We start from the raw sequence: 25,624 nt of genomic DNA on the forward strand, positions 1-25,624 counted from the left end.
CACAAATCAAGGGGGGGGCTCGATCGCTTAGTCATGCTCGCCGAGTCATCAGAGGCCAGCGCAAGGCGGACACAGGGATAAGAAGTCGATCTGCGTGAGCACTGACCTATCTACGCAGAAGAAGAGTGACGCTGATGCTTAGCTGTCAGCAAGCCTTTGAGAGACCGTTCAGACGGAGGTCGAGCTTTGCGCTTGACCAAGTAAGAACTAGCAGCTTGCAAGCTCGCGCAACTGCTAAGCTTGCGGAGATGCTGTTCGATGTGCCCAAGCTCAAGCTGGCCATCAACCCGCCCATGCTGTTTTTGCATCCGACAGGTACGTTTCACATAGAGCCTCCACATGAGAGCTCACAACGCAGCACAGATCCGATAGCTAGACACACAGAGCCTTCAGAAGACACGATACTGCAGGGCGAGATCACTTTGACGCTGCCAAAGAGCAGAGACCTCAAGGACGGTCTCGAAGTCAAACTCATCATCACGGCCGACTTGTACGTACCCGACAGACCGCATGACCGTGCCATTCTCTGGCAGCAGAAGCTCGTCATCACCCCAGGTGCGCTCGACAAGGGCACGCATGTCTTTGCCTATACGTTCGTCGTGCCTGCGAGCGTACCTTGCCATGAGCGGTGTCGACATGGCAAGATCATCTCAAAAGTCACAGTCAATGCCCGAAGCATGGGCGCGCTCGGCTCCGATCTCACTGCGGAGCGTTACTGTCAGATGATCAGCAATCCAGCCGGTCCAACAGATGCGCCGCCCGGCCTGACGCTTAATATTGAAGAGTACACAGACGAGTTGGGCCCGTACAATATCGCTGTCACGGCGGAGCATCTGACAATATCTGGGCTCGTGCTATTCTCACTGTCGCTACCTTCGCCCCCGACCGATGTCACCCTGATGTCTGTGTCGGCTTATATCGACCAAGCTTTCGAGTTGACGCCTTTGCGCTACTTTGTGTTTGGAGCGCCGGCACCGCCAGCAAACAAAATACTACATCCTGCTACTATCCGGCGGCCGCTCATCAGGCTTGACGGGGTCTCAGAACACGCCCAGTCCGATGCCTCTCCCACGACAGTGCCTGTACCCGACCTGCCCCGTCGAGTGCCCTCTGCCCTTGCACTGAACGGCTATGACGACGAGGACGACACGGCAGAGCGCTTTGCTACCGAGCTTGCAGAAGCTGCTCGCAACCGGAATCGTAGCGTCTCCCAGCATCGCCGAGCCTCGGCCTCGCCCGCTGGCAGTCGCGGTGTCTCGCCACACGCGACGCGTCCCTCGTCGCCAACGCACGAATATCTTGCAAACGGAGGTCCGAGTCTCAGCGCCAATGCACGGCGCGGCCGAGAGCTTAAGCGGGCAGCTCGCAATGCTTCCATTGGTCCACACCTTGCAGATCTCGACGCCAGCGAAGAGTATTCGATCAAGCATGTCTCGAGGATACCAAATGACAATCTCTTGCGACCGAGCACCCAGCCTGGTACACAGACTCCGATAAGAATCACGCACGAGTTGGCCATCGAGGTGCGATATCTGAACGCACAGAACAAGCCAAGAGTGCTCAAGATCAAGAAGGCGATCTCGATTGCGAGCTGCTGCTGCATGCTCGAATCGCTCGTACTGCCAGTCTATGCAGCCAAAGATCCTCGGAAAGGCAGCATCACAACGACCGACGATGTGCAGAATATAATGAAGAATACCTGCATCTGCGGATATTCTCTGAATAAGATGCTCGAAGAAGAGGCAGATTGGATGCGCCTCGAAGTCATGTCGGATTCGCTGGTGACGGACGTCGAGCGCGCCTGGCCAAAGCCGCTCGAGCGGGCTACATGAAAGGAAGTTGCGAACGTCGTTATATAGCTTGTTGTTGTCGTTACTTAACACCAAATGTGACGTTCCCTTGCATTGACTTGATACAGTGTCCAATCTTTCTACGGGTGAGCGCTGAAGATGCTGATAAGGGCGGCCATGACCTAGCGAGGCGTTCCGAAGTGGTCGCAGACTGTTATTATCGCGCGACAAAGTTTTGTCCGCAAGAGAAGGGCGCCTTTATAAGTGTAAATCTCAAATTCATAACATTCTTATGCTCGGGCATTAGCGACGACGATGAGGTCACCACCGAGTCTCGCTGAACTGCTTATTGCAAACTAAACCAAACCGTCTCTCTATCCTTTAGGATAGTTAGCAATCTCTTCGACCTGTCACAAGGTGTCCTAACCTTTTGCCCCACTTCTGAGCCTTTTTCGTTTCATTGGGAACGCAGACGCTCGCCCTTCTTGCTAAGACCTGCCTTGGCCATCTCAACGAGGCATCGCTACCCAGTGTGTCACTGCAGCTACAATCTTTTATGCGATGAAGCCAACCAGGCCGGTCTGCCATGCAGGGCGATCACGCTGGCCTGCAAATGAGGTGTCCATCGCACACGCTTGGGTAATGCTGGCAAGTCAAGCAAATCCAATACAACATATTGACATACTTCGAAGCATACGATTCGATCATCTGCGGTCCTGCTTGCTCGAGTCAATTGATCAATCTTGCGAGCAATACTAACATACTGCACTGTCTTCCGAGTCACCCACGACAGCGACAAGTACACTAATGTCGTCATTTTTCCCTCCGACCTGTATCAGAGGAGACAGTCAGCTCTCGTTCGCATATCAAGGACTAGCGCACATAGTGAATGCCCTCTTCCATTGCGCGCTGTTGGAAGGGCGAGCTGACCGCTCTCTGGTCCTCGCTGACTGCCTTTGCACGACTGCATAGCGCCTCGCTGACTGCCTGAGGCGAAAATCTGAGCAGATTGAGTTGTGCGCTTTTTGCTTCATTGCCATGCCGAGGCACTTCTGTTGGCGTGGGTGCAGCAGGAGCATAGTGCGCGAAGCGGAGGACCTCTTCGAGAATATCTTCGTCGAACAGATTATCGACCAGACCGTCCGACGATAGTATGACAATCTGCGCTCCCTGTCAGCGGCACTTTCGGCTTTCCGGAAGACCGTACATCGTTCTTTTGCACCTTGACTGTGAACGATTGCGCGTCTTTGAGGGGCGTATCTTTCGAGTTTGTGCCAATCTGTACCGGAAAATTGAACGAGTGTTGCTGCTCCTCTGACCGGAAGATGTAATCCTGGCCTCTTATAATCCTGTGAGGCTCGTCAGCTAGTGCTAGGCGCACGATTCGAGGTAGCCTACGAGCAGCAGCAGTCGCCCACGTTGGCGAGGCGCAGTTCGTCATTGCGCAGGATAGCGAGCAGAGCGGTCGAGCTTCCTATAATTCCTTCCTCTCTCGCTTCGGATAGACAGCTCTCGGAGGCACGATGAAGCACTTGCACGGGATCGACGTCGTAATACTGCAAAAACATCTCATCCTCAATATCATCATATCGTGCCATCTCGGATGAGCAGTCTGGGATAGCAAAGTTAGCTTCAAGTGTTTCGCTTATAGAGAGCATCAAGCTCACGATGCATGAGCTTGCGCGAGAAAAGTGCAGGATCTGCCCCCTTGTGACCAGACCAACCGCCAACGCCGTCGGCGACACCGAGCGAATCCGTGCGGAGAAAGTAGGCGTCTTCGCCCACCTGCACGCTGAGCCCGACATCCTCTCTTGCCGTCTTAGTAGGCGAGGTGTAGGCTCGATCGCGCTGCGATTTCAGCTCGCCAGCGGCACCCTGGGACGTATTCGGGTAAAGAGGGTGACTAATTCGCGGACCCCTCCCTGAGCCGCCTGTGCCTGCTTGCTGATGTCCGTGTTTGGGTATGCCGTAGGCGCCGTGCGAGAAGATATATGATCGCTTGCTGGGCAACAGACCTGCGCCAGAGAAGACGCCAGATAAGTAGCTTGGGCCGGAACTATAGTCTACCCCCCGTCCGGTCCTTCTGGCGCCGCCATCTAGACCGCTGTCGTGCAATGATGATGCGGGACCGGCGGGTGAATAAGGCGCCTGCAAGGACGCTGAAGCTGAAGAATATGAGACTTGAAGCAATTGGTTTGGAAGAGCTTTGCTCTGCGAATGTGTGCCGGCGGCAAACCGCGCGGAGGGCGGCAAGGTGGTGTAGGAGTGACTTGACTCGGTCTGTCCATCAAAAAATGCGCAGACCGGCAGAGACACGCTAGCTGGTCTTACATAACTCAAAAGGCTCGAGAGACCGCTGGTGCGGTTGACTCCTGGAACCTGCCGCCGTGAAGGGCTGGCATGACGTCTCCGCGATCTCGATACCGATGCATGGACGCTTGCAGATCCACTGCCCTCAAGAGGAGCAGCCGAATCGAAGAAGTCGAGCGAGCGCCCTCCAACAGAAGTCGTTCTCGTCTGATCGGCTGACTCTGGGTGAATGTAGCTATTGGGAGCCGCTTCCGTCGAAAAGGCCGACAACGAGAGATCTGACAGACCTGAGCTCGACAGCGCAAGGTACGCCTGATTGCTCGGTAGAGAGCCAGATGTGGGCGTCTGAGGCGACCATGTCTTGACGACGGCGAGCAGAGAGGATCCAGACGCGGGCGTGGGCCTAAAGCCGATAGAGGAAGCAACCTTGCTCCACTGTTGATGGGTCTTGCTCATCTTTGCGCCTCAACCTGACCGTCAAGGGGAGGCTGTTGCAGTGATACCAGAGGGAAGGTGTTGTAGGCAATCTGAGTCGCTCTGACTGCCGTCGCGATTCCGGATCGCCGCCTTTAGGCTTTCCCGCGAGGGCTGATGGCGACGAAACACAGCATGATCGATGAACGATTGGCAGCCGTGGCCGAGCTCTGTCCTCTGTGGGCAGTCCCGAGTCTTGCAAGACGGATTACTTCCCCAGTCAGACTGCCAGTCTGGACTGCTGCAGTTCCAGTGTGCGCGTGTTGGGTGCTGTCCCCCTCTTTTCATCGCGTTTGCCCGAAGCGGGTCGAAATAAAACTCAAGCTTCGACCGAACACGTACAACGCCCACGCTCGCCTGAAGGGGATGGCAGACCCTTCCAAGGAATGGGGTGTCTACTTCTCTCGAACGCACCAGCGACCCTACTTTCGCTCGAGCGTGACGAACGAGTCCCTTTGGGAAGCTCCTCCTCAGCTATCCAGGGAACAGATCGCAAGTCTGCCTGGTGCCGAGCTGCTCACGGGCGGGAAGCCAGCGCCAAAGGTCCCTTCAGTACGCGCAAGCATGGTCTCAGCTTTGGTGTGCGCTCATCGCTCGGACTCGGAAGCAGTCGTCTGAGAAGATCAGCGCGAGTCATCTGCTCATCAAGCACCGCGGCTCGCGCAGACCGTCTTCGTGGAAAGAGGCAAGCGCAGTCTCCACAATTTTGTGCTCCAGTGAGCGGACGCTGACAGTTTCGAGCAGTCACACGTGACGCGCACCACCGAAGAAGCCTACGAGATTCTTGCAGGGCACTACCGTGAACTCGTGCCTGGCTCGACCGGTCCCTCTGACGAAGGCGCGAGTGTACCCAACCCCAAGCCAGACCGGGCCTTGTTCGAACAGCTTGCCCTCGTGCATTCGGATTGCTCCTCTCACGCTCAGGCTGGCGCGCTCGGCAGCTTCGGCAGGGGCGCGATGCAGAAGCCGTTCGAAGACGCCGCCTTTGCTCTCCAGCCAGGCGAGATGACGAGCAAGATTGTCTCAACCGATTCGGGACTACATCTCATCTATCGTACTGCTTGACCCAAATGAAATTGAGCCGCATGTTGTACAGCCTTTGTCTGCAGGACGACCATAGATTCGCGACAACAACACTAGTTTGGCTAAGCTTTTGTCCTCTTCGTCTGACGAGCATCGTAGGGCTCCCCGCCTGGCTGTTCCGCACCACTGTCCGGTACGGGCTCCTCCTCGTCGGGAACGTCGAAGAGGTCTTCCTCGTCTGATCGATCATCGCCGAGCGCAGCCAGGTCGAATTGATCCTCATAAGCGAACTCGTTCTCTTCCTCTACTTGATCCGCCGCGCCATCGACAAGCTCCTGTTCGTCTTCGCTTTCGCTAACGTCCGCGCCATCTGCGCCGGCATCGTTCTGTTCGGCTGTGTCGCCATTCTTTGCCTTTCTCTTGTCCGCCTTGAGCTCTGCTTGTGCAGCCCTCTTGCGGGCAACGTTGGCTTCTTGCTCTGTGCGCCGCTCCGTTCGCAGCTTCCGGCGTTCGGCAAGCGAACGAGCAATGTCTGCTGCCTCCTTCTTGGTCTTGTGGACTGTATAGTGTCATCGTCAGCCATCATTAGCATCTTGTTACAGTATGGCGCGACCTACCCAGCTCGTGAAAGAGTACGCTGCCTGCCTCGCCTTTGCTGCCAGCGCCCGTGACGCCCTCTTCGATTTTGGTCAAGCCCAGCTCGAGCCTTGGTCCGAGTTCGGTGAGCTTGATAGCCCGCTTCTCGCTGCGACGGTTACCTCGCCCGACATAGTCTTGTGGCAGAGAGACCGCCTTTGAGTCGGGATCCTCCTCGTCTGATGACGCTTCGGAGGCAGAAGAGATGGCTGCATCGAACCCGCCTGTGCCTACGGACGAAGGCGTGCCCTCGCGAACAGGACTCTCGCTGAGACCTGCTCGCTGAAGTACATAGTCCGATATATCGTGTGCGCTGGCGAGGCTGACGACTCTGCGCGGCCGATTGAGGCCGGTAAGGTTATCCGACGCGACAGAGCTCGCTCGCATCCTGTTATGCGCTGCTGCGCCTTGCACGATCTTGCGAATCGGACGAGAGATACCTAACGGCCTGACAGTGATGAGATAGTGGCGAAGCTCGATAGTTCGGGTGGTAGCATTGTAAGACAGCAAGAGGACGCGTCGGGCTTGTGTCAGATGCATCTGATCACCCAGTGAGCATATTGAAAGTGGGACTAGCAGCAGACTCACAGTATGGACTTGTATTGGCGGGAAGAGATTTTGAAACATGGTCGTCATCAGCTGGAGATGCTTGTCTTCTCCTCCAAAATTGTTCAGGATAAGCTGGGAGATGTCATGTAAGCATATGCGACTGCCAGAGGAGACATGCTCACCATGGGCTCGGTCGCATATTCTGCGCCTGGACTGCGCGGTCTTCGGGACATGTTGAGGACGTCCCGGATGAGGGCATATCGCAGGACTTTGAAGCTCAGCGTCGGACCTCGCGGCAGGCGTGACAGGCGCAGATTGACATTTGCGATCGAGCCAGCGAGCGCAGTCTCTGGCATATCAAGATCGTCGAGCTTCTGCGATAGGACGATCAGATGGCTGACACCCAAAGGTCCCGACATGGCGATAAAATCTCGTAGTCGATTTCTTTTTCGCTCCTGTCAAGCTTGATGAGCACGTCTACAGAGCGCGTGCATGATGATGCACCTTTAGCCGGGAAGCAGTGTTGGGCTCGAGTATCTTGCGAATGTCTCTCACGAGCTGTTGCGCCGAAGAGCCCACTTCCCCAGAGACGACGACGAAAGACTTTGGTATCGCATTCTTGCCGTTGACCGCTGCAGGAGGCGCGTTGAGCAGGTGTGTCCTGGTCTTGCGCTGTCCTCGACTTCAGCAAGATGGTAACAGTATATGGGGAGCACGCACCCGACGAGCCATTGCTTTATCGGAGCCTGACGAGTCTGTCGAGCGCAATAATTGACAAGTTGACAATTTTTGACTTCGCGTACAAATTGGATCCGAAGGCGGAGGGACCCCGAGGAGGCTCAGATCACAGCATGCTCGGAGCTGGTCCCGGCACGCAGGCGGGCTCGCTCTCCAAGTCTAGGTGCATGGTATTATACAGCAACATTCTGCTGAGACAACATGTAACAAGCGACCTCGAAGACGCCAATCGTAACCGCGCTCCCCGCGGCGGAGCTGACCATCGTCGGCTTGAGACCTCGCGCGAGACCCTTGAGACCCGTGATGCGCGCATAGAGCTGCTGTCTATTGAGTTCGTTGGTGGGATAGCGTAGATTGGCTAGTCTGAACATCCATGAGGTCCGGTTGTGAGTGTAGCCAGACGACCTGGCTTGCTGCGATTCGCGGTAGATCTGATTGGCAACTTGCCTTATCGAGAGCTTCGGGGCCTGATTTGGAGCGTGTGGCTGTGCTCCCGCGACCTGTAGCCTCGTTTTGACGATATCCAGGCTGGAGCGTTCAGAATTAGCTCGTAGCCAGATATCACGGGATGACGTACGGATAGGGAACGACGGCAGCAAGTGTGCCCGCTATGGCGCCCGATAGTAGTATCCTGCCTAGCTCGGCTGGAGAGGTCGGACTGGCGGGCGAGTCCTGCGCCGACGACGTCGGCGAAGGCTCGAATGCCTTGTCGCCTCTGAGTGTGCGCCGGATGGCAAAGTCTGGCTAGCTCATCAGATCATCGATGTCGGTGCATCAAGGCCAACGCTCACATGCCCAGAAGAAGATGCCGGATGAGATGGAATCTCTGACGCCTGTCACGAGGCCGCCCACGTAGAAGCCGCGCAGTCCGTCGCGCGCAAAGATCATCCTGGCAATGCCGAATGTGCCGAGTGCCGTTCGCCCCGGTGGTGGCTTTGCGATCGTTTCCATGTCAGCTCAATAACGGATCGTTGAAGCGAAGTGGGCACCTTTGGCTCGGCTTGCGCTGCACATTTGACGACTTCGACGGGCGTTTGCAAGAGGGCGCAACATGCCCCTGCCGTCGCGCCTGCGACAAAGACGCGACTGAGCATTGCGGGATCCTTTGCATGGCCATGTCATCAGCGAAGGGACATCACGAGCAGATCGAGCGTGGCGGACCTGTCTATCTTGGGACAATTGGGACATCGCACGGCCGTATATGCCGAAAAATGCAGAGTCTATGAATGCGAGTCCGAGGATGGGCGCTGCAGCTCCGGCGGTGAGGAAGCGCCAGCCTTCCTGCTCCCACAGTGCGCGCAGTGTCGGTCTCACGGACGCTCGGGCTGCGGTCAACGTCGCACTGGTACCGGAAGCGATTGGCGTGCTCTGACTCAACAAGACCCGTGAGGATATCTCGCCTGACGAGGTCAAGCTCTGTTGGTGAGGCAGCGAAGCCGGTAGCCTGCCTGAGCCAACGCGGGACGACGAAGGGACTGAGGTCTGCAGTCTGATCTTGTAGACCTCGAGTGGATTGCAGATGAGGATGCCGAGGGCACCACCGAGCCAGCCGGCCACAAAGTCAGTGGTGCTGCTCAGCTCCCTCGACGCTGGCTTGTCGGGGGGCAGCGGCCGCACTTCGACCTCCATGCCGCCGTCAGGGACCGAGACCACGCCGACTGGTGCTGCTGGCTTGATGGCGATTTTGGCTTTTGCCTCTGCCAAAATAATTTGGTGACAGTCATCGACAGCCGGCTCAGTCGATGATACGGACAGCTCGAGTGCTCAGATGCACCTGCGGACACTCCTCAGGCCAGACTGCAGCCTACAGACCCATCGCACAGCCAGCGAGACGCTGTAGCACTCCGGCAAGGGCAGCGACACCTCTGACATCGCCGCCACAGACGTCGGCATGCCTCATCACGAGAGCAGCGAGATCGAGGAGAGGCTATGCGACCCATGCAGCGCCATCTGCAGCCGCACTCAAGGATGGCAAGCTGCCGACCGACGTCTTCTCGCTCAATAGCAGCGACATCAAACGCCTGTCTGCCATGCGCAACGTTGGCATCTCTGCCCATATCGACTCAGGCAAGACGACCCTGACCGAGCGGGTGCTTTTCTACACCGGACGCATCAAGGCCATCCACGAAGTCAGAGGGAGAGACGCGGTAGGCGCAAAGATGGACTCCATGGAACTCGAGAGAGAAAAGGGCATCACCATCCAGAGTGCTGCTACATTCTGCGATTGGTCTGTGAGAGAGACGCCGGTCAAGCAAGCGCAGAATGACTACAAGATCAACATCATCGACACTCCAGGTCAGCAGCCTCTGAGCTCTGTCGCGCTCAGCCTGACATCCGGCATCAGGCCACGTCGATTTCACCATAGAAGTCGAGCGAGCGTTACGCGTTCTTGATGGCGCAGTGCTCGTGCTTTGTGCTGTCTCTGGCGTACAGGTTGGTCTGGTCTGTTGGACCTTTGCCAGAGCTTCTCTGATCTTTGCCTCCACGACAGAGTCAAACCATTACCGTCGACAGGCAGATGCGCCGCTACAACGTCCCTCGTGTCACCTTTGTCAACAAGATGGACCGGTGCGCTCCTTTCTTCCCAAGTTCTGCAAACATGCCTGATCACCGTATGGCAGTGCTGGTGCCAATCCTTGGAGGGTTCTGACACAGATACGACAAAAGCTCAAGCTCGCCGCTGCTGCCGTTCAAATCCCGATCGGCGCAGAGAATGACTTTGGGGGTGTCATTGACATTGTTCGTATGAGAGTCATCCGTAACGAAGGCGAGAAGGGGCAAGTCCTGCTGTCAAGAGTGGCTAAATGCGCTGACCGCCTTGAGTAGTATCGATATCGTCGAGAGCGCTGAGATACCGGCAGAATTACAGACGATGGCGGAAGAAAAGCGTGCAGAGCTGATCGAGAACGTCGCTGAAGTAGACGACGAGGTAGCCGAGCTGTTCTTGGAAGAGAAGCCAGTATCAGCAGAACAGCTAGCCGCGGGCATCCGGCGCGCCACCATTGCTCGCAAATTCACGCCTGTCTTCATGGGTTCGGCGCTGGCAAACAAAGGCGTGCAGCCTTTACTTGATGGCGTCTGTAGCTACCTGCCCAACCCTTCTGAAGTCTCTTCGACTGCTCTCGATTACAGCAAGCCAGCAGCTCCTCCGCTTGATCTCGTTCCTACCGGCACAGCACCGCTCGTCGGACTAGCTTTCAAGCTAGAGGAAGGCCGCTACGGTCAGCTTACCTACATGCGCGTCTACCAAGGTTCTCTCGCAAAAGGCGGCGTCATCGTCAACGTCAGGACGGGCAAACGCGTCAAAGTGCCTCGTCTAGTGCGGATGCATTCGGACGAAATGGAAGACATCAACAGCGTCGGCGCAGGCGAAATCTGTGCCATGTTCGGCGTCGAGTGCTCGTCAGGTGATACCTTCACCGATGGATCCGTACCTTACTCGATGACGTCTATGTTCGTGCCTGAGCCTGTCATCTCTCTCGCTATCCGGCCGCAAGGTCAGGAGACGCCTAATTTCTCTCGCGCGCTTAATCGCTTTCAAAAGGAAGACCCGACCTTCCGAGTACACGTAGATAACGAATCGCAGGAGACCATCATATCTGGCATGGGTGAACTGCATCTAGACATCTACGTCGAACGGATGAAAAGGGAATATCAAGTCCCCTGCATCACTGGCAAGCCGCGCGTCGCTTTCCGTGAAACCGTGACTTCACCTAGCGAGTTCAACTATGTTCACAAAAAGCAGACGGGCGGCGCTGGCCAGTATGCCAAAGTCATAGGCAAGATCGAGCCCATGGAGATGGACGAAGCAACTGGCAAGGACACCGCGTTCGAGTCTCGTGTCACAGGCGGCAACATTCCATCGTCGTACATCCCTGCCGTCGAGAAGGGCTTCAAAGATGCGCTGGAGCGAGGCAATTTGACGGGCCATCCCATCACGGGATGCCGGTTTATCCTGGAGGACGGTGCTTTCCATCCGGTCGATTCATCTGAGTTGGCCTTCCGAATGGCAGGTCAGGCAGCCTTCAGGGATGCATATGCACGCAGCAATGGCGTCGTGCTAGAGCCTGTCATGAAAGTCGAGGTGGTGGCGCCAGTAGAATTCCAAGGTAGGTCCCAATGCGAATGCTACAGAATTGCCTGACCATCGCATGCAGGCAACGTCATCGGAGGCATCAATCAACGCAAAGGCACGATCCTCGACAGCGAAGTGCGCGACGAAGAATTCACGCTTGAGGCAGAAGTCTCGCTCAACGATATGTTTGGCTATGCCTCTCAGCTGCGCGGGATGACGCAAGGAAAAGGCGAATTCACTCTCGAGTATCGCAAGCATGCGCCAGTGCTGCCTAATGTGCAAAAGGAGATGGAGAAGGAGTTTAGATCTTTCACCGGTCGCAAAGGATAGACGAATCACACATCTTGTTGTCCGAATCATGCATGCAGTGCCCCTCTCTAACGACCTATCAGTCGAAAGCCTCTGCCGGGATGGTAGGTCGAAGCTGCTCAAAGTTCGTCATGGACCGTGTAGGATCCCATTCGTTCAGGGCGAGGCAGTCGAATGCGAATTGTGACTTGAGGCGCGTGAGACGCGAGAACTCGGCAACCATTGCCTCTTGCTGCGGCGTCTGTCCACGGATATCAGCACGTAAGCAAAGAACCAAGAGTGTGGCTTACAATAGCAGCAGGCGGCGCTTCTGCAGCGAGGTTCGCTATCGCCAGACATCCAGGCTCCCAAGCGGAGGCATGCGAATGTCCTCGAAGCGTAAGCTGATCAGAGATGATCAAGCATGGCCAGCCTGCGGCGTGTGCGCTGCAACTGGGGTAAGCATCGAAAGGATCGGGCAGGTCTGATTGCTTACATGGTGTCGGGAGCTGCAGGCGCCAAGATAAAGGCGCGATCGAAAGAAACGCGAGCCGATGTGCCAGCTATGTCGGAATAAGTAAGCGAGCACCAGGATCAAGCTGCTCGACGAACCTTCTTCAAACATACCGTGCACGGTAACGAAGAGCACCTCGCCTTCCGCATGGGCATCAGGCTGGGTCCAGACGTCAAAAACGAACTCCGCAGCGCGTGCAAGAGGATGTGATGTTCCTGGCATCGCCTTGAGAGCCGCGACAATGTCGTCTGGACCGACAAGGAGCGTTGGAACGACGGGGGTCGTCGCTCGGTTGAGATTACGTGCACTAGCCTTGACATCGTTGCGGTCCTTGATAGTGATGTAGCGCCGGAAGTCGAGACGGTTCTGGTATGCTTTCGCCTTGTTGCCTGAGCTAAATGAACGCTTCTCGTGGACCATACGCTGCGGCGGCATACTGTTGAGCGCGTAAGAGAATGACGCCGATGGTGCATAGGCTGCATGAAGATTCTCTCTGGACTTGTCCAGGCTTTCGAAGAATCTGCAAGTCAGGAGATCAGCCTCAAATTTAGTTGCGAGGGCGTAGGCTGACTTTGCGAGGAAGGCTGCCACCAGGGAGCGGCCTCCTTCCGAGTCTGCAAAGCCTGGCTGCATTCCATAGGGGAAGCGGGTCTCCTTCTCGGTGAGCAGGCTCCCTCTGTCGATGGGCAGCATGTCTAGCGAGGTAAGCGCCGGGAACAGCTTCGCGACATCCCTGCTGGGGTATCAGCTCCAGTAGAGGGGTAGCGGTCCTAACAGACCTCTGATAGTCTCTCTGACGTCCGGCATAATTGCTCGTGATGGGATTGCCGGTGAGGACGAGCGCTTCTAGTTGCTTGAGACCGCCGCTATGACGATTCGAGCTGCCTATGGGATTCATTGGACTTGTGCGCGCAATTTTGTTGTCGGCAAGCGACAGATTATGGAGATGAGGCAGATATTGGACCAACAAGGAGGGCGACAGATCACGGAGATTCTCGAGATCGTTATTTGCCAGCGAGAGGCTGACGATCTGCTCCGGGCGTGATTAGTTGGCTCGTCAAAGCGTTGCTGGCATGAGACGTACTTGAGGATAAGTCTGAGAGACAGACTTCCAGAGAGCGCCAGCAATGGCCTTGGGCGCGTCTCGCGTGCCCGGCGGTTTGATCCCTTTGAGTCTCCATATGGGGTCGCGTATCATGCCGGAGAGATCAAGAAGGGCAGCAGAAGGGTTCCAGCGTTGCTCGATAAAATCATGGAGAACCTGGATGCTCGAGGGCTTCGTGCCTGCTGAGCTGGATCGTGGCTCGCCTGCTTCTTCGATGGCCTTTGCAGCAAGCCCTTTGATGGATACGGATGCCTTCTGACCCCTGGCCGAGCGGTTCCGGTTGCGTTCGTACGGCGTCGAGTTGGAAGACTACATGCTGGGGGGTTAGCATGGGAAGCTCAGCTTTGCAAATAGTGCGACACACCTTGCGATCCTGTCGACGCGTGTCTCGGGAGGGCGTGTCATCTAGGGCGAGCTCGTCTCTGGCGCGGCCTTTGCCCTTGCTTCGCTTATCTCTGCCCTGTCCTGCCTTTGGGCGTGCTCTGCCGGCGGCCGAATCCAAGCGTGACATGGTCTCATCCTCAATGTGATCGGCTTTTTCGTGTGGGCGCGGTCTGCCGCCGCTGGGGCCATTCCTTCTGGCCGGTCTGTCATTGGCACTTCCATTGGATGCAGAGACTGGACGGAGACTCTGAGGATCGAATTGGGAGAAGAAGCCGGCTGCAGATTTGTATGAAGACGATCAGCTCTGCGATGATTGACAATGGCTGCAAGGGTGCTGCAGTGACCGACCTGAAGGCTGAGCCGTCGTGCTTGCTGGTGCAGAGGGGCCTGCTTGTGCTGAAGCTGATCCAGAGGGCTGCAAGACCAGTGGCTGCTGCTGCTGCTCCTGAGGGACGCTCAGGCCAATGGGTGCAGGATTGCTTGCCCCTTGTCCTACCGGGCCAGACTGCTGCTGCAGGAAGAAGGGAATGGGAGCGAGCTGCTCTGCCATGTTGTGCTGAGCTACTCCTGCTGTCCTTACGATCAGCGGTCAGCCATGCATCCGTCCCTTGGTCAGCTCGCCCTCGGGCCTTGGACATTGTCGTCGACGTGACGTGCCGTGCCGAGTGAAGCACTGATCAATGCCTCATCGATAGAACGCTCTACCAGCTCTCCGCTTGCTTCTCTCCTCCTCCTCCTCCGAGGATACCCGTTCGGCCGGTCAGTCGGGCCAGCCATCTGCAGTCATGGCACTCAACCTGCCTTATATCGACCTCCAGCCTGACTTGTCAGACGTGGTCAACGATGTCTGTCAGCAAGTCGTCACTGCTGACCAGTTCTGGCTGTCCGTCTACAAGCTCGGCTGCTCCTCCGTCCACACGCGCATCAGGCTCTCACACGAACAAGGTCAAGAGGCTAGCTGGCAGGTCTGCGCGGACGGTGAGCCCTTTGAGGGTCTCTCCATCGATGCCGTGCTCGACCGTCAGGGCCGATCGCTCTCCTTCATCACACCTGCCATGGTCAGTCGTAGCTCCATCAGCTTGACGTCGCCCAGCCGTGTCTGAAGCCCGCATACACAGACGGGCATCGTCGTCACCTGCGACAGCCTGGGCGTGCACGGCACAGTCTGTCGATTGCCCTCACGCGTTCATCCGACCGTGTCGAAGCAGCTCCTCTCCTTCGACGTCACGCTCTTGCCCGAATCCACCTTTGTGCTCGGCGGACCGGACGGCTCGCTCTTCGCACGTTCACTCGCGCCTGCAGGCTTACGCGGCCTTAAAGCGCTCCAGGGTCATCTCGGCGACATCACCTCTTCGACCTTTTTCCCATCCGGCGAGGTCTTACTGAGCACATCGTCTGACTTGTCTGCCCGTGTATGGAGCGCTCAGACAGGTGCATGTCCCCGTGTGCTCAAGGGTCACACGAGAGGTCTCACCTGCTCTGCCATCGTCCGAGAGGGCAAGATCGTTTTGACTGCCTCTTTCGACCAATCCATAAAGCTCTGGCGGCTCGCAGACGGTGTCTGCATGGCGACCGTGCAGCTACAGCAGGACGAAGTCGTGTTGCGCATCGTCATCGTCCATCGCGATAGTGCAGGCCCTCCGCCAGACGGTCATGAAGCTATCGTACCCGAGGAACGCAAAGGCTTAGTAGGCCTGCTTGCTATCTGTGCTACTCGGAATGGCTCCATCATCATTGTCAATCTGGCGACTGCAGTCGTCGAGCGCAGACTGTCCACGGGCTCTCAGACCGCTGTCGATGCCCTGGCCTGCAACGAATCAACCGGTCATGTCCTCCTCGGCCTTCGCAACGGTCAGCTCCAGCTATGGGATCCCCATACCACACAAGACGGAGCGCATCTCCTGACCCTTTGCCGAAACGATGCTGGCATCAACGACATCGCACACGATGCCGCAACAGACCGATGGCTCATTGCTGGCGCTGACGGCTTGGCCTATTCAGTCGACCTAGGCAGCAGCCCGAGCGGGTTTCAGCCAAGAGTGACGAGCGAATGGGCAGGGTGCTCGATCGATACCCTTGTTGCTATCAAGCCAACCGTCCAGGGCACCTTCGTAGCTTCCAAGACGCAAGGAATCCGACACTATAGCTCGTACGCTCCAACAGACTAAAATCACGCCTCGTCAGAGTTCCTCGTGCGCTTCAGGCGATTCTTGCCATTGAAGTCCAGCTCGGCGAACTGCTTGTCGCCGAGCTGCATGTTGCCGATCGTCGAGCCTGCGTCCATCTGCCAAGTCAGGATGTGGCCCTGCGCGTCGTTCCTGTCATGTGCCAAGCAGCATGGAGTCAGATCGCCCAGGCATGACCGCGGCATGACTTGCGTTCCGCTGAATGCATAGTGCACGCCGGGCTGGCTCATCTCGATGAACCACATGTATTGGCCCTGCTCGAACAGTGACTGTAGCGCGAGGATGCAAGTACCAGGAGACGGCTTACCAGTGCTGGAATTGAGATATGATCTCCCGGTGTGCAGTCTGGGATGCCGCCCGCTACGGAGATGTATCGCTGCGAGGAAGCGCGCCCGTCAGCCTGTTGCCCAATGCTGAGCACATCACGATGCGCACCTTGAGGACTCTGTCCCAGTTGAGTTGAAAAGTCTGCAGCACGTGAGGGTTCAGTGTTGCCATGACCGGAGCGAGGCCTGACGTACACAGTCTTTGCTGAAAATACCGTACATGTCCGTTGCCATCCTGAACGTCACAGTGAACGGCGTGATGTTGGTCAATTGTGACTCTGGCGAGCGCTGAACGATGGGCATCTTGAGCACGTCGCCACAGACATGGCTCGCTAGCGATGCGACGAGCACAAGCAGACCGAGCATCTTGAGCGAGTTGTAGAAGACATACTGCTGGGAGACCAGAGAGGAGAAGGAGTGCTCGTCAAACATGTCTCATCACTGGCACTCGACAACGACGACCAGGGAGCTCGCTGCAGGCTGACGAGGCGACGCGCTTGAATGGATGTGAGGGCAGAACGATCGACCAAGTGGGAACGCGGTCAGATGTGGCTAGTGGATAGACAGAGGAGTAGGTCCAGATCGGGTAGATCCATAGAGACATCCTAGACGCGAGATTGCAACGAAAAGCTTGAGATGAGTGGCAGTACCGCTCTGCAGGGCCGAAGCTGTCTCATCACCAATGCGGCAAGCAGTCCCCTCGCTGCTCAGCTGGTCACTCATCTCTTCACATCTGGCGTCAATCTAGCGCTCTGTGACCTCAACAGAGACGCAGGAAAGAATCTGTGCGGCGACTTGGCAAGCAAACCGCTCGCTCCCGGGGGGAGACGACCCCATCTGCTCTTCGCCCACTGCGACACAAAGGACAACGATGCTCTGAGACGCTTCGTCGCGGATGTCAGCAAGCAGTTCACCCGCTTGGATGGCATCGTCCATTTACCCTTGCCGCGATCAGATCCACAGCCCCTTCACCGAATGGAGCCATCTGACTTTATCACCCCTCTGACAGCTTCGCTCACATCTGCCTTCAACGTCATACAAGCTGCATTGCGCGTCTTTCATCGGCAGAAGGAAGTCGCAGATCCACCGGACGGAGACTATTCCGTCGTCATCGTCGGTGACGAGCTCGCGCTGCATGCAGGCGAGCAACTCTGCAGTCACACTGCCACTCAACACGCAATACTAGGGTGTGTCGCACGCTATGCTCGAGTAGCAACGCCTCATACTTGCTCTCAGACTGATCAAGACGGCCGCAAGAGAAGCTGGACCACATCGTCTGCGCATCAATATGGTCCTCGCCCCGCTTCTGGTCAGTCAGAGCACAGGACTATTCTCGACACGGCCAGAAGTACCCATGGAACGTGCTGCTACTCCCAAAGAGATCATAGGCGCCGTCTGCTTCCTACTTGGACCAACTTCCTCCTACATGACCGTGCGCGCCCGCGAATTTCGTCCGTAATCAGGCTCACATGTGCGCAGGGCACGCATCTGCTCCTCGACGGCGGCAACGCAGCATGAAACAGCACGAACATGAATGCATCTTTGTTGTTTGTACATGATTTGCATGCCTGTACAAGAGCGCCAGGGTGTGAAGAGTCCATGCACTTACGCCAGCAGACCAAGCCCAAGCATGATCGCTAGCAAGAGGCCAGCTCCTGCACCAGCAGGTCTGGAGATAGAGCTCCCGCCGATAGCTACCGCCGGTCCACTGTCTGCAGTGGTCGCGTTGATCGTTGGGATGGGGACGCTTTGCGTGACAGTCACTGTCGGATCGACCTGCGTGTTTCCTTCTGCAGCAAGCAGCTCGGCAAAACGGATATTTGCGGACGTTGCCGTGGCCAACATAGCCAGGCCGCAAAGCTGCGTCTTTGGCCCGGCGGTCGTCTCGTTCCACTGTACCCTGATGTCAGCAAGTGGTCAGGAGCCGATCAAGGAGCTGGTACGCACTGGTCCCATCCACCATTGACCGATGAGCCAGGTGTCGTCAATGTTGTTTGCTGCTACCGAGAGCATCTGGATATTGATATAATTTAATATGTTGTCATCGTGTCGTGCTAGGTACAGATAGCCCAGTGCTTGCATGAAGATGCCTTTGAAGGTGACCTGGTCTTGCGGACAACCTGGAGTTGGCATGTCCGAGGTGGCGGGGTCGCGCTCGCACGACTCCTCGAGTACACCACCGTCGCTGGTCGAATAGTCGCGCATTGCAGCGTATGCGATTGTACGACCAAGGTCAAGTAGATCTGTGCTGCCTGTAGCGTAGTAGAGATCGACGAGGCCGGTAAGGATGATACCAGAGCTAGTGCTCAACATCAGCTTCGGCTAACAGGCAAAAGCTCGAGGCTTACTTGTACGTGAAGATCTGGTAGCCACTTGGCGCGCATTCAGGGTAATCGGTCAGTCCGTCGTAGACCTTGCCCGTGGTGGGATCAAACGCCCATCCGAGCCACCAATTGAGCGTGCGCATTGCCTCTTGGTAATAGTATGCTGTTCCCGTGACCCGATAGAGGCGAGCATTAAGGGCGAGATATAGCGTGTTGGTGACAGTGTTCTTGTAGTTGGGCTCGTAAGTCAACCAGATAACGCCGCCGCCGCACTTGTCGTCCCAGTAGAGCGAAGAGTTTTGCTGAATCACAGCAGCTGACTTGAGCCAGGTTGAATTGCCGTAGAGTTGGTAGCCTTTGAGAGCAAAGAGGCCCCACCAGGCCTGATCGTCGATGTACTTGTCAATCATGTAGTCGACGCCCATGTCATTGTTATTGAGCATGCCCGTGACGAGAGCCTCTGCACGTGTCGGATCAGCATGTGAAGCTAGTGATCAATCACAGCGTACGATTTGCAGAATTGCCGAGCGCGAGATCAAGATCCGCATAGGCGATACCAAGCACGGGATTCTCCCACCATGGTGTCCACCTGTCGCATGGTCAGATACTTTGACATGCAGCATGCGCGAAAACGCGGCACGCACTCGTATTGGAAGTTGTCGCCAAGCCAGGTCTGCATCCGACGAACGACGGCGTTGCTCAAAGATGCGACTGTGGTCACATCGTTGATGTTGAGCCACGTGGGTGGATAATCTGGCAGACCGGCAGTGTTGATGGGCTGGGCGCGCTTGCGATTGCGATAGTTCTTGTCGTGGTACTCGGGATCAAAGAGCTTGCGTTCTTCGGACGAGAGAGGTTGCAAGCTCTCAAAGTCGAGCTTTGCGATGAGTTCAGCGACCGAATGTGCCTTACGCTCCATTTCTCTGGCTTCTTCGGCGCTCGTTCGACCCTTCACTCCGGTGGCGCGACTCGCCGATGGAAAGAGGATGTCTTTTGCAGACGGCAGATCATGCAGTAGCTGGTCGAGATTATGCTGCCGTACGAATGTGGTAGGGTCAAAGTGGCCCTTCTGCTCGTCTGTGGCTCCGCTGAGATAATCATGTTCGTGAGCGGACGCAGCAATTCTCGCTTCAACTTCTAACAGGCGATCCTCCTCGTCATTTTGACTCTTGCCAGCAGTGACGCTCTGGATTATCCGATCGACGTAGGAGGACAGTGCAGGCATGAAAGCATGTGCGTCCCGGCTCGGCGGTGCGCGGAACTGGACCTGATCGCCCGCTGACCCCGCGATAGGGACGGTATCCGCAGCACTCGCACTGACCAGGCAAGCGAGGGCCACTGTTGCAAGGAGGACGAGTGATGTACGTGGCCAGTCTGTCGAGAGGGAGCTCTGCACGGTCCTCGTCCGCCTTGGCATCTTACTCGATGTCCGGCTCACTTTTTGCCGCTGGGGCAAGTCTGTGCTTGGCCCCGTCTGAGGACCTGACATCGTCCCCAACCTCGTTGATCGCCAGGCAGGCTGATGATGGATCAGTGCCGCGCGATGATGGCTTGCTGTCGAGCCGATCCAGTCGTTCGTCTGTCGTCCAGGCGAGATGGCCTCACCTTCAGGTAGTACAGGCTGCCCCATCGGCTTCGATCACGTGATAGCGACGCGACAAAGGGGGTAGCGCTGACGACGTGCCCGAAACATTTGCCAAACTTTCGTCAGCGCGGGCGAGTGGCACAGGAAAGTTTGAGACAGGCACACGTTCAGGCGGCCGACTGCCTCACTGTGAGCTCGCTTCTGCACCGTTCGATTGACCTTCTGAGTTCTGCTCGGCTGGCAGTCACACAGGACCAAAACACACTCATTGACAGCTGCTGCCAGGCTCTCAGAGTTGCGCCATGGAAGGCTTAGGGCTCGGCCTAGGACAGCCGGCCAGCATAGCTACTATAAGCACCAATCGCTATCTGCCGTCATCCTCAGCTCGCGCAATGAGTAACGCGAGCGCAGACAGCCGCTCCTTCTCGGCCGGCTCAACAGGCTCACATTTGAGCGCACATGATGACTCGGCGCGATCAGACAGTGACCTCAGCACACCCATGACCTCGTTGTCCATGTCGACTGGCCCAAAGGATCACATGAACTTCGGAAGCTCAAGGCCGCCTATCGCTGCCAGCTTGGCCAGTCATCGCGTTGCGACCAACTTTGACCCTCACCGATCGCTTTTGCCGGGACTAGCAAAACAGATGGGATGGGAGATGGATCCCACTTTGCTTTCATTGCTCGATCAGATCCAACTCGACCCTTTGCCGTTGGACAACCTGTCAGCCTCGAACGCGCTCTCGTCCTCGCTGCCGTATAGCAAACCCATCGAAGCATTGCAGATCAAGAAGCCCGAGCGGACCGGATTGGGCTTGACAGCTCAGCGTGAGATGATCCCTCGTACCGATAGTTTCGCAGAGGATAGGCTCGTTCTCGACAACACACCGATCGACATACCGCGGCCATCGGCCAGGCCGCCCTTGATAAAAGCCTCGACGACCCTGCCTGTCCTTTCCGAGGACTCAGCCGTCGACGACGAACTGCCTTGCGCTCCACCGCCTTTGCGCAAGCTTGGCCATTTCGCATCCGAGCTGTCCAGCAAGAGCCTCGACCGCTTCCCGACGCCGCTCAATTCCATCTCGACAGACCTAGACAAGCTCGCGCGCGGTGAATCGCCCGTACACGCTACTTCACCCTTGCTCAGGACCGTGACGCTCGCCAAGCTGCAGACGGAGATCTGTCTCGATGAGGGCGACCAACGAATCGGCCGACAGGGCAGAGAATCTCCCATCGATGATGCCGGCGGGGCTGTCATGGGCATCGCTTCTCGGCGCTCTCGCTCTATCCCTGCTCTAGCTAACACCCCTTCGCGATTATCCGGCTCTTTGCTAAAGGATCATCAATCGCGCAAGATGAATAGCAACAGCATGCACCTTGGAGGCTCTCATGTCAGCGCAGCAGGCATGGGTATCCAGCCGTCAATGTCGAGCAAATCACTGCGTTCCAACCTCTCGACGACGTCGACAGACGAACCCGAAATTATTAGTCACTCTCTCGCAGCCTTCCCCACACCGCCCACATCGTCCACCCAGATGACTTTTGGTATGCAATCAGAGATTCTGGCGTACACCCATGGCGTGCCTGCGGCGCCCTTGCTCTCATCTTCGCTCGCTGGGGCTGCCACAGCAGGTTCATTCCAGTTTGATGAAGGCTACGAGATCTCAGCGCATCACATCAGCGCTGATACTTCCCTCGTGTCTGCTGCCGGCCAGCACCCATCCGTGAGCAGATGCAACGATGCTACTGCTCCTCGCCTTTCGGAGCAATCGGCTATATGGCAGCCTTACTCGCTTGCCAATCAGAGCAGCCCACAGCTCGGCCTTTCGCCTCTCGCGCACGATACGAGCGCCCTATCGTCGATCGCCGCCTCGCCCATGACTTCTGACTGGCAAGCCGATGCGTCTCCGATGACGAACTGCTCTACAGAATGGCCTGAAGCTGGGTCGCCGAGCGCGAATGCTCTCCTGGAGGTGAGGACGCTCATACAATCTATGATACTTCGCTCACGATCTCTGACAGGATCCTGCGCTGATGCAAACGCCTCTTGCATCTGGCAAGGATCATCGCGCTCGCACTTTCAGTGGGCCTATGCTTAGACTGTTTCGCAGCAATCCCAAGCTACGTGTTGACAGCATCAGCTCACCACGCGCAGTCGCCGTCACCTCAGCTGCCAGAGTTCCGATCGCAGGCCCAGGTGACGAGTTACCAGTTGGCAAAGCCGCTCCCCGCATGAAGCGACAGCAGTCTGGGGGCATTCTCAAGATCACAAAGTTCTTCAGCGGTCGCTCCAAATCAAGTGAGCATCATGCAGTGCCAGTACTGGTACCTTTCGTGCCACCCGGCGAAGAAGACGAGCAGGAAGGCGACTTCAACAAGCCCCGTGAAGCGCCCCAGCCTATCGCACTGTCAGGCTCATTTCCCTCGACGCCAAGACCAGACGCGAGCTCTCCGGCCCTCTTGCGCGCTGCCAGCACGCCAAATCTACGACTGCCGTCGCCAATGGCAAGCAAGCACGATACCTTCATCGCACCGCGATTGGCGCCAAATCCGCCCAACTCCCCCGTTGTGGTCATGTCTATGGCGCCTCCAAGTCAAAGAAGTCTCTACAATCCACCCATCGACGACGGCGCGAGCTCATTTGGCTTCTTTGCCGAGAATTACAGCGAGACATCGGCTCTGCTCGCGCCACAAATGCCACATGGACTGCCGTCGCCCGTGCCTCCGGCTACATCTTCTTGGCGTCAGACTTATTTGCCAATCGGTGCTCCTGATCTACCGCCGATGGAAGATGCGCCGAGCAGCTTGCCGCACTCGCACAGCGCTCAGGCCGCTGATCTTTGTCACATCTCTGTCATCGAGCCAGCTTCTCCGGAGAGGGCCGTGCGACCGCACCTCCATCTCGAGGTCACAGACTCGCCACTAGCAACTTTCGCCCCGCCTCAGACGCCAACGCTCACAACCACGCAGCACTTGTCACCGTTCGCGTCACCTAGCTCTCCTGCAGCTCGGAGCGTGCCCTGGGCTAATTCTCCGACGCTTGCCGCTGCGCCCCTTAGGCGATCGTCACTATTGCCACTGCGCGACAGTAAGGGCGCAGACTCTACTCGCTCATCGTCTCCGTCATCAGTCTATTCGCCATTGTCGGTCACCGGTCAGAAGTTCCGCCGAGAGCCGTCAGTCTGCAGCGAGAATAAGTCTGAGCAGGCTGTAAGCTTGCCAAGCGATCGACTCGAAGTCCTCGAGCACGCTGTCATGAGCGATGAAAGTGACGACGACACGCCTTTGGGTCAACGAAACCCTGATGCTTTCGACATCCAACGAGATCTGCGCGACGAAGAGCGTTTTAGGCGACGCGCCGAGCTTGATGCCAAGCAGCGTACATCAAGCTCCTCTAGCGTCAGGAACCCTTTTGCTTTCTCTGCAGACGAGCTGTCTTCCAAGTTGGACAAGGTACAAGGGGCATCGGTCGGCTCAAGCTCAAAGTCTAGTCCTGTCTTAGCCACTGTCGGGCATTCGCTTCTGCCTCAGACAGACGAAAGCGTCGCGGCTCGATCACAATCGCGGCGTGGGTCTAGCGCAAATCGCAGCATGTCGCCCGCCTCTCCGCATGCGGAGAATTTGCCTGACTTCTTGCAAGAATCGAAATTAACCTTCGCACAGACCGATAAGGTGCAGCGCACCTCGGAAGCCTTGATCGCCGAAATGGCTCGCTCTCAACCGCCAATCGTAAGCGGTCCAGAACCTTTGCTTGCAGTCTCGCAGAATGTCGAAACGCGTCTTGCAGAAGCAGGAAGTGAACTCCTCAGGATCTTTGTGGGAGATGTCGACCACTCTTGTACTGTCAGCATCTCTGCGGTTACTACAATCAAAGACGTGCTCGAGCAGCTATCCGTCAAAGGTGCTCTCACGGGCAGCGAGCAAGAGAAGGGCAATTGGGCGTTGTGGGACTACTGGTCAAATCACGGGCTAGAACGACCGCTGCGCGAGTACGAGCGCGTCGCAGACGTTCGTGCCTCATGGACGCCAGATACGGCACACACGGGTGTCCTGATCGCCAAGAAGACGTACTTTGCCTCGCTGCTCCGCACCTCGAATGAAGGCGTCGACGCAAACGAGGCTATGGGTACGATGATACAGATGGAGGTTAAGCGCGGCAAATGGCAGAAACGCTACCTCGAAGTCAAAGACTGCTCGATATCATGGTCTAAGAATGAGAAGGTAAGCTGCGCGCATACCGTCGCACCACAGATGCTGAGCCTGTTTTATCAGGCGAAAGAAGTCGTTCATCTCTGCTCGCTTGCGCGATATGACGCCTATATTGTGAAGCCAATGTTCGCTACCAAGCTCAAATGTCCAAAGCCTTTCGCATTCGCCATCAAGAGCCTCGATGCCGTGACCTTATTCGAGGATGCTGAGAAGGATTATACGCATCTCTTCTCAGTCAAGACAGCCGACGAACGCGATGCCTGGGTCAGAGCAATCTTGGAGGCTAGAGTAAGTTCTCCTGGATTAGCGACGGAACCAGGCTGACGTGCCGCTAGATACCCATGCTCAAGGCGCAAGCCAAGCAGAATGCCACGACCGTCTCAAGCGCGCCCTCTCCGGTCGTCTCGCCGGTTCTAGATGCGAACACGAATGCGCTGCAACCTTCTAAGACGCGTACGCTCCTGGACTCCCGATCGTACGCCGACCTCAAAGCGGCAAGTCTGAAGGCGGCTGTCATCGCTGAGCCTGTGTCGACCGCGACCCCTTTCGCAAAGGGCACTCTGCTTGGTGATGCCGACAATATAGACACGAAGGCCAGACCGACGCTCTCTCCTTTTCAACCGGGCACCCTTCTTGCTGATCAGACCCTGACGGATGGCGGGCGGGCAGCTCTCTCGCGAAGCGCAACCTCTGCCACGTTGTCCAAGGTGCCTGCGCCCGCGAGCCAGCAGCAATCGCTATCTACGCCGAAGACGGGGGCGAAAAGCCCCGTCACGCTCCCAGATCGCGAGACCTGGAGCAAAATGACGCAGGAGGAGAAGCGTCAGGCACTGTCGGCTGTTCAGAAAGGCGCCGGCGCCGGTCGCAAGGCTTTCTTAGAGGTCTCGGCGAACACGAACACAGCGCTCAGCCGAACGGAGGAACCGGCTGTCGATAGCTGCAGCAGATCTCAGATAGTTATCAAGAAGCCCAGCTCTGCTGCTCTGAGCAGCTACAAGCCAGGAAGCCGCGGCGCCATTGCACGAAGTCAGACATTCCGTCAATAGTCGCACCCATCGGTGCAGCACGCTGCAGTTATCATATACGTCCCTGTTGTCTGTAACACACT

General features: G+C 56.8%; 12 protein-coding genes across 12 annotated transcripts; 6 read left to right on the forward strand and 6 right to left on the reverse strand.

The window, feature by feature from the left end:
- Window positions 1-134: 134 nt before the first annotated feature.
- On the forward strand, window positions 135-1,832 carry L969DRAFT_92953 (uncharacterized protein; the record flags this gene model as incomplete). The annotated part of the gene is made up of 2 exons (XM_014714810.1): window positions 135-315; window positions 364-1,832. The coding sequence occupies 2 exons, from the start codon at window positions 135-137 to the stop codon at window positions 1,830-1,832; spliced, it is 1,650 nt and encodes a 549-aa protein (XP_014570296.1).
- Window positions 1,833-2,545: 713 nt separating this feature from the next.
- L969DRAFT_44596 (uncharacterized protein) lies at window positions 2,546-4,862 on the reverse strand (the record flags this gene model as incomplete). The annotated part of the gene is made up of 6 exons (XM_014714811.1): window positions 2,546-2,620; window positions 2,673-2,951; window positions 2,998-3,139; window positions 3,189-3,402; window positions 3,458-4,564; window positions 4,604-4,862. 6 exons carry the CDS (start codon window positions 4,860-4,862, stop codon window positions 2,546-2,548), a joined length of 2,076 nt encoding a protein of 691 aa, XP_014570297.1.
- A 78-nt stretch (window positions 4,863-4,940) lies between these two features.
- On the forward strand, window positions 4,941-5,639 carry L969DRAFT_92955 (uncharacterized protein; the record flags this gene model as incomplete). Its single annotated transcript, XM_014714812.1, has 3 exons — window positions 4,941-5,126; window positions 5,182-5,259; window positions 5,319-5,639. 3 exons carry the CDS (start codon window positions 4,941-4,943, stop codon window positions 5,637-5,639), a joined length of 585 nt encoding a protein of 194 aa, XP_014570298.1.
- Window positions 5,640-5,719: 80 nt separating this feature from the next.
- Window positions 5,720-7,514, reverse strand: L969DRAFT_92956 (uncharacterized protein; the record flags this gene model as incomplete). The annotated part of the gene is made up of 6 exons (XM_014714813.1): window positions 5,720-6,156; window positions 6,215-6,773; window positions 6,822-6,914; window positions 6,965-7,237; window positions 7,287-7,454; window positions 7,503-7,514. The coding sequence occupies 6 exons, from the start codon at window positions 7,512-7,514 to the stop codon at window positions 5,720-5,722; spliced, it is 1,542 nt and encodes a 513-aa protein (XP_014570299.1).
- A 179-nt stretch (window positions 7,515-7,693) lies between these two features.
- L969DRAFT_92957 (uncharacterized protein) lies at window positions 7,694-9,149 on the reverse strand (the record flags this gene model as incomplete). The annotated part of the gene is made up of 5 exons (XM_014714814.1): window positions 7,694-8,048; window positions 8,098-8,260; window positions 8,312-8,453; window positions 8,510-8,623; window positions 8,682-9,149. The coding sequence occupies 5 exons, from the start codon at window positions 9,147-9,149 to the stop codon at window positions 7,694-7,696; spliced, it is 1,242 nt and encodes a 413-aa protein (XP_014570300.1).
- Window positions 9,150-9,262: 113 nt separating this feature from the next.
- L969DRAFT_101919 (uncharacterized protein) lies at window positions 9,263-11,925 on the forward strand (the record flags this gene model as incomplete). Its single annotated transcript, XM_014714815.1, has 6 exons — window positions 9,263-9,815; window positions 9,865-9,953; window positions 10,012-10,088; window positions 10,142-10,297; window positions 10,347-11,629; window positions 11,678-11,925. 6 exons carry the CDS (start codon window positions 9,263-9,265, stop codon window positions 11,923-11,925), a joined length of 2,406 nt encoding a protein of 801 aa, XP_014570301.1.
- A 58-nt stretch (window positions 11,926-11,983) lies between these two features.
- On the reverse strand, window positions 11,984-14,436 carry L969DRAFT_45114 (uncharacterized protein; the record flags this gene model as incomplete). The annotated part of the gene is made up of 9 exons (XM_014714816.1): window positions 11,984-12,145; window positions 12,195-12,330; window positions 12,380-12,446; window positions 12,496-12,917; window positions 12,969-13,133; window positions 13,177-13,430; window positions 13,482-13,811; window positions 13,867-14,162; window positions 14,235-14,436. The coding sequence occupies 9 exons, from the start codon at window positions 14,434-14,436 to the stop codon at window positions 11,984-11,986; spliced, it is 2,034 nt and encodes a 677-aa protein (XP_014570302.1).
- L969DRAFT_85548 (uncharacterized protein) lies at window positions 14,233-16,419 on the forward strand. Its single transcript, XM_014714817.1, has 4 exons — window positions 14,233-14,944; window positions 15,005-16,204; window positions 16,265-16,326; window positions 16,380-16,419. Exons 1-2 carry the CDS (start codon window positions 14,672-14,674, stop codon window positions 16,052-16,054), a joined length of 1,323 nt encoding a protein of 440 aa, XP_014570303.1. The 5' UTR covers window positions 14,233-14,671; the 3' UTR covers window positions 16,055-16,204; window positions 16,265-16,326; window positions 16,380-16,419.
- L969DRAFT_616102 (uncharacterized protein) lies at window positions 16,057-17,215 on the reverse strand (the record flags this gene model as incomplete). Its single annotated transcript, XM_014714818.1, has 4 exons — window positions 16,594-17,215; window positions 16,508-16,540; window positions 16,380-16,448; window positions 16,057-16,341 (listed from the first exon to the last, which is right to left on the reverse strand). The coding sequence occupies exons 1-4, from the start codon at window positions 16,828-16,830 to the stop codon at window positions 16,057-16,059; spliced, it is 624 nt and encodes a 207-aa protein (XP_014570304.1). The 5' UTR covers window positions 16,831-17,215.
- Window positions 17,035-17,916, forward strand: L969DRAFT_15759 (uncharacterized protein; the record flags this gene model as incomplete). The annotated part of the gene is made up of 3 exons (XM_014714249.1): window positions 17,035-17,585; window positions 17,635-17,830; window positions 17,878-17,916. 3 exons carry the CDS (start codon window positions 17,035-17,037, stop codon window positions 17,914-17,916), a joined length of 786 nt encoding a protein of 261 aa, XP_014569735.1.
- Window positions 17,917-17,918: 2 nt separating this feature from the next.
- On the reverse strand, window positions 17,919-20,356 carry L969DRAFT_59055 (glycoside hydrolase family 76 protein). Its single transcript, XM_014714819.1, has 5 exons — window positions 19,367-20,356; window positions 19,232-19,311; window positions 18,747-19,182; window positions 18,346-18,697; window positions 17,919-18,291 (listed from the first exon to the last, which is right to left on the reverse strand). The coding sequence occupies exons 1-5, from the start codon at window positions 20,350-20,352 to the stop codon at window positions 18,004-18,006; spliced, it is 2,142 nt and encodes a 713-aa protein (XP_014570305.1). The 5' UTR covers window positions 20,353-20,356; the 3' UTR covers window positions 17,919-18,003.
- Window positions 20,357-20,436: 80 nt separating this feature from the next.
- On the forward strand, window positions 20,437-25,562 carry L969DRAFT_22375 (uncharacterized protein; the record flags this gene model as incomplete). The annotated part of the gene is made up of 5 exons (XM_014714274.1): window positions 20,437-20,538; window positions 20,560-22,280; window positions 22,330-24,528; window positions 24,580-24,804; window positions 24,852-25,562. Exons 2-5 carry the CDS (start codon window positions 20,610-20,612, stop codon window positions 25,560-25,562), a joined length of 4,806 nt encoding a protein of 1,601 aa, XP_014569760.1. The 5' UTR covers window positions 20,437-20,538; window positions 20,560-20,609.
- Window positions 25,563-25,624: the final 62 nt, after the last annotated feature.

This window comes from Mixia osmundae, assembly GCF_000708205.1.
Source record: "Mixia osmundae IAM 14324 unplaced genomic scaffold scaffold_2, whole genome shotgun sequence".
Classification (NCBI taxonomy): Eukaryota; Fungi; Basidiomycota; class Mixiomycetes; order Mixiales; family Mixiaceae; genus Mixia; species Mixia osmundae.

What these genes read in the sequence shown, in the direction of transcription:
- L969DRAFT_85548 (XM_014714817.1), top strand. Translation starts at nt 14,672, where the DNA reads ATGGCACTCAACCTGCCTTATATCGACCTCCAGCCTGACTTGTCAGAC. An exon ending in CCTTCATCACACCTGCCATG is followed by an intron (nt 14,945 to 15,004) that starts GTCAGTCGTAGC and finishes CCGCATACACAG; the next exon opens with ACGGGCATCGTCGTCACCTG.
- L969DRAFT_59055 (XM_014714819.1), bottom strand. Translation starts at nt 20,352, where the DNA reads ATGGGGCAGCCTGTACTACCTGAAGGTGAGGCCATCTCGCCTGGACGA. An exon ending in GGCGACAACTTCCAATACGA is followed by an intron (nt 19,312 to 19,366) that starts GTGCGTGCCGCG and finishes ACCATGCGACAG; the next exon opens with GTGGACACCATGGTGGGAGA. An exon ending in GCTCGGCAATTCTGCAAATC is followed by an intron (nt 19,183 to 19,231) that starts GTACGCTGTGAT and finishes CGACACGTGCAG; the next exon opens with AGGCTCTCGTCACGGGCATG.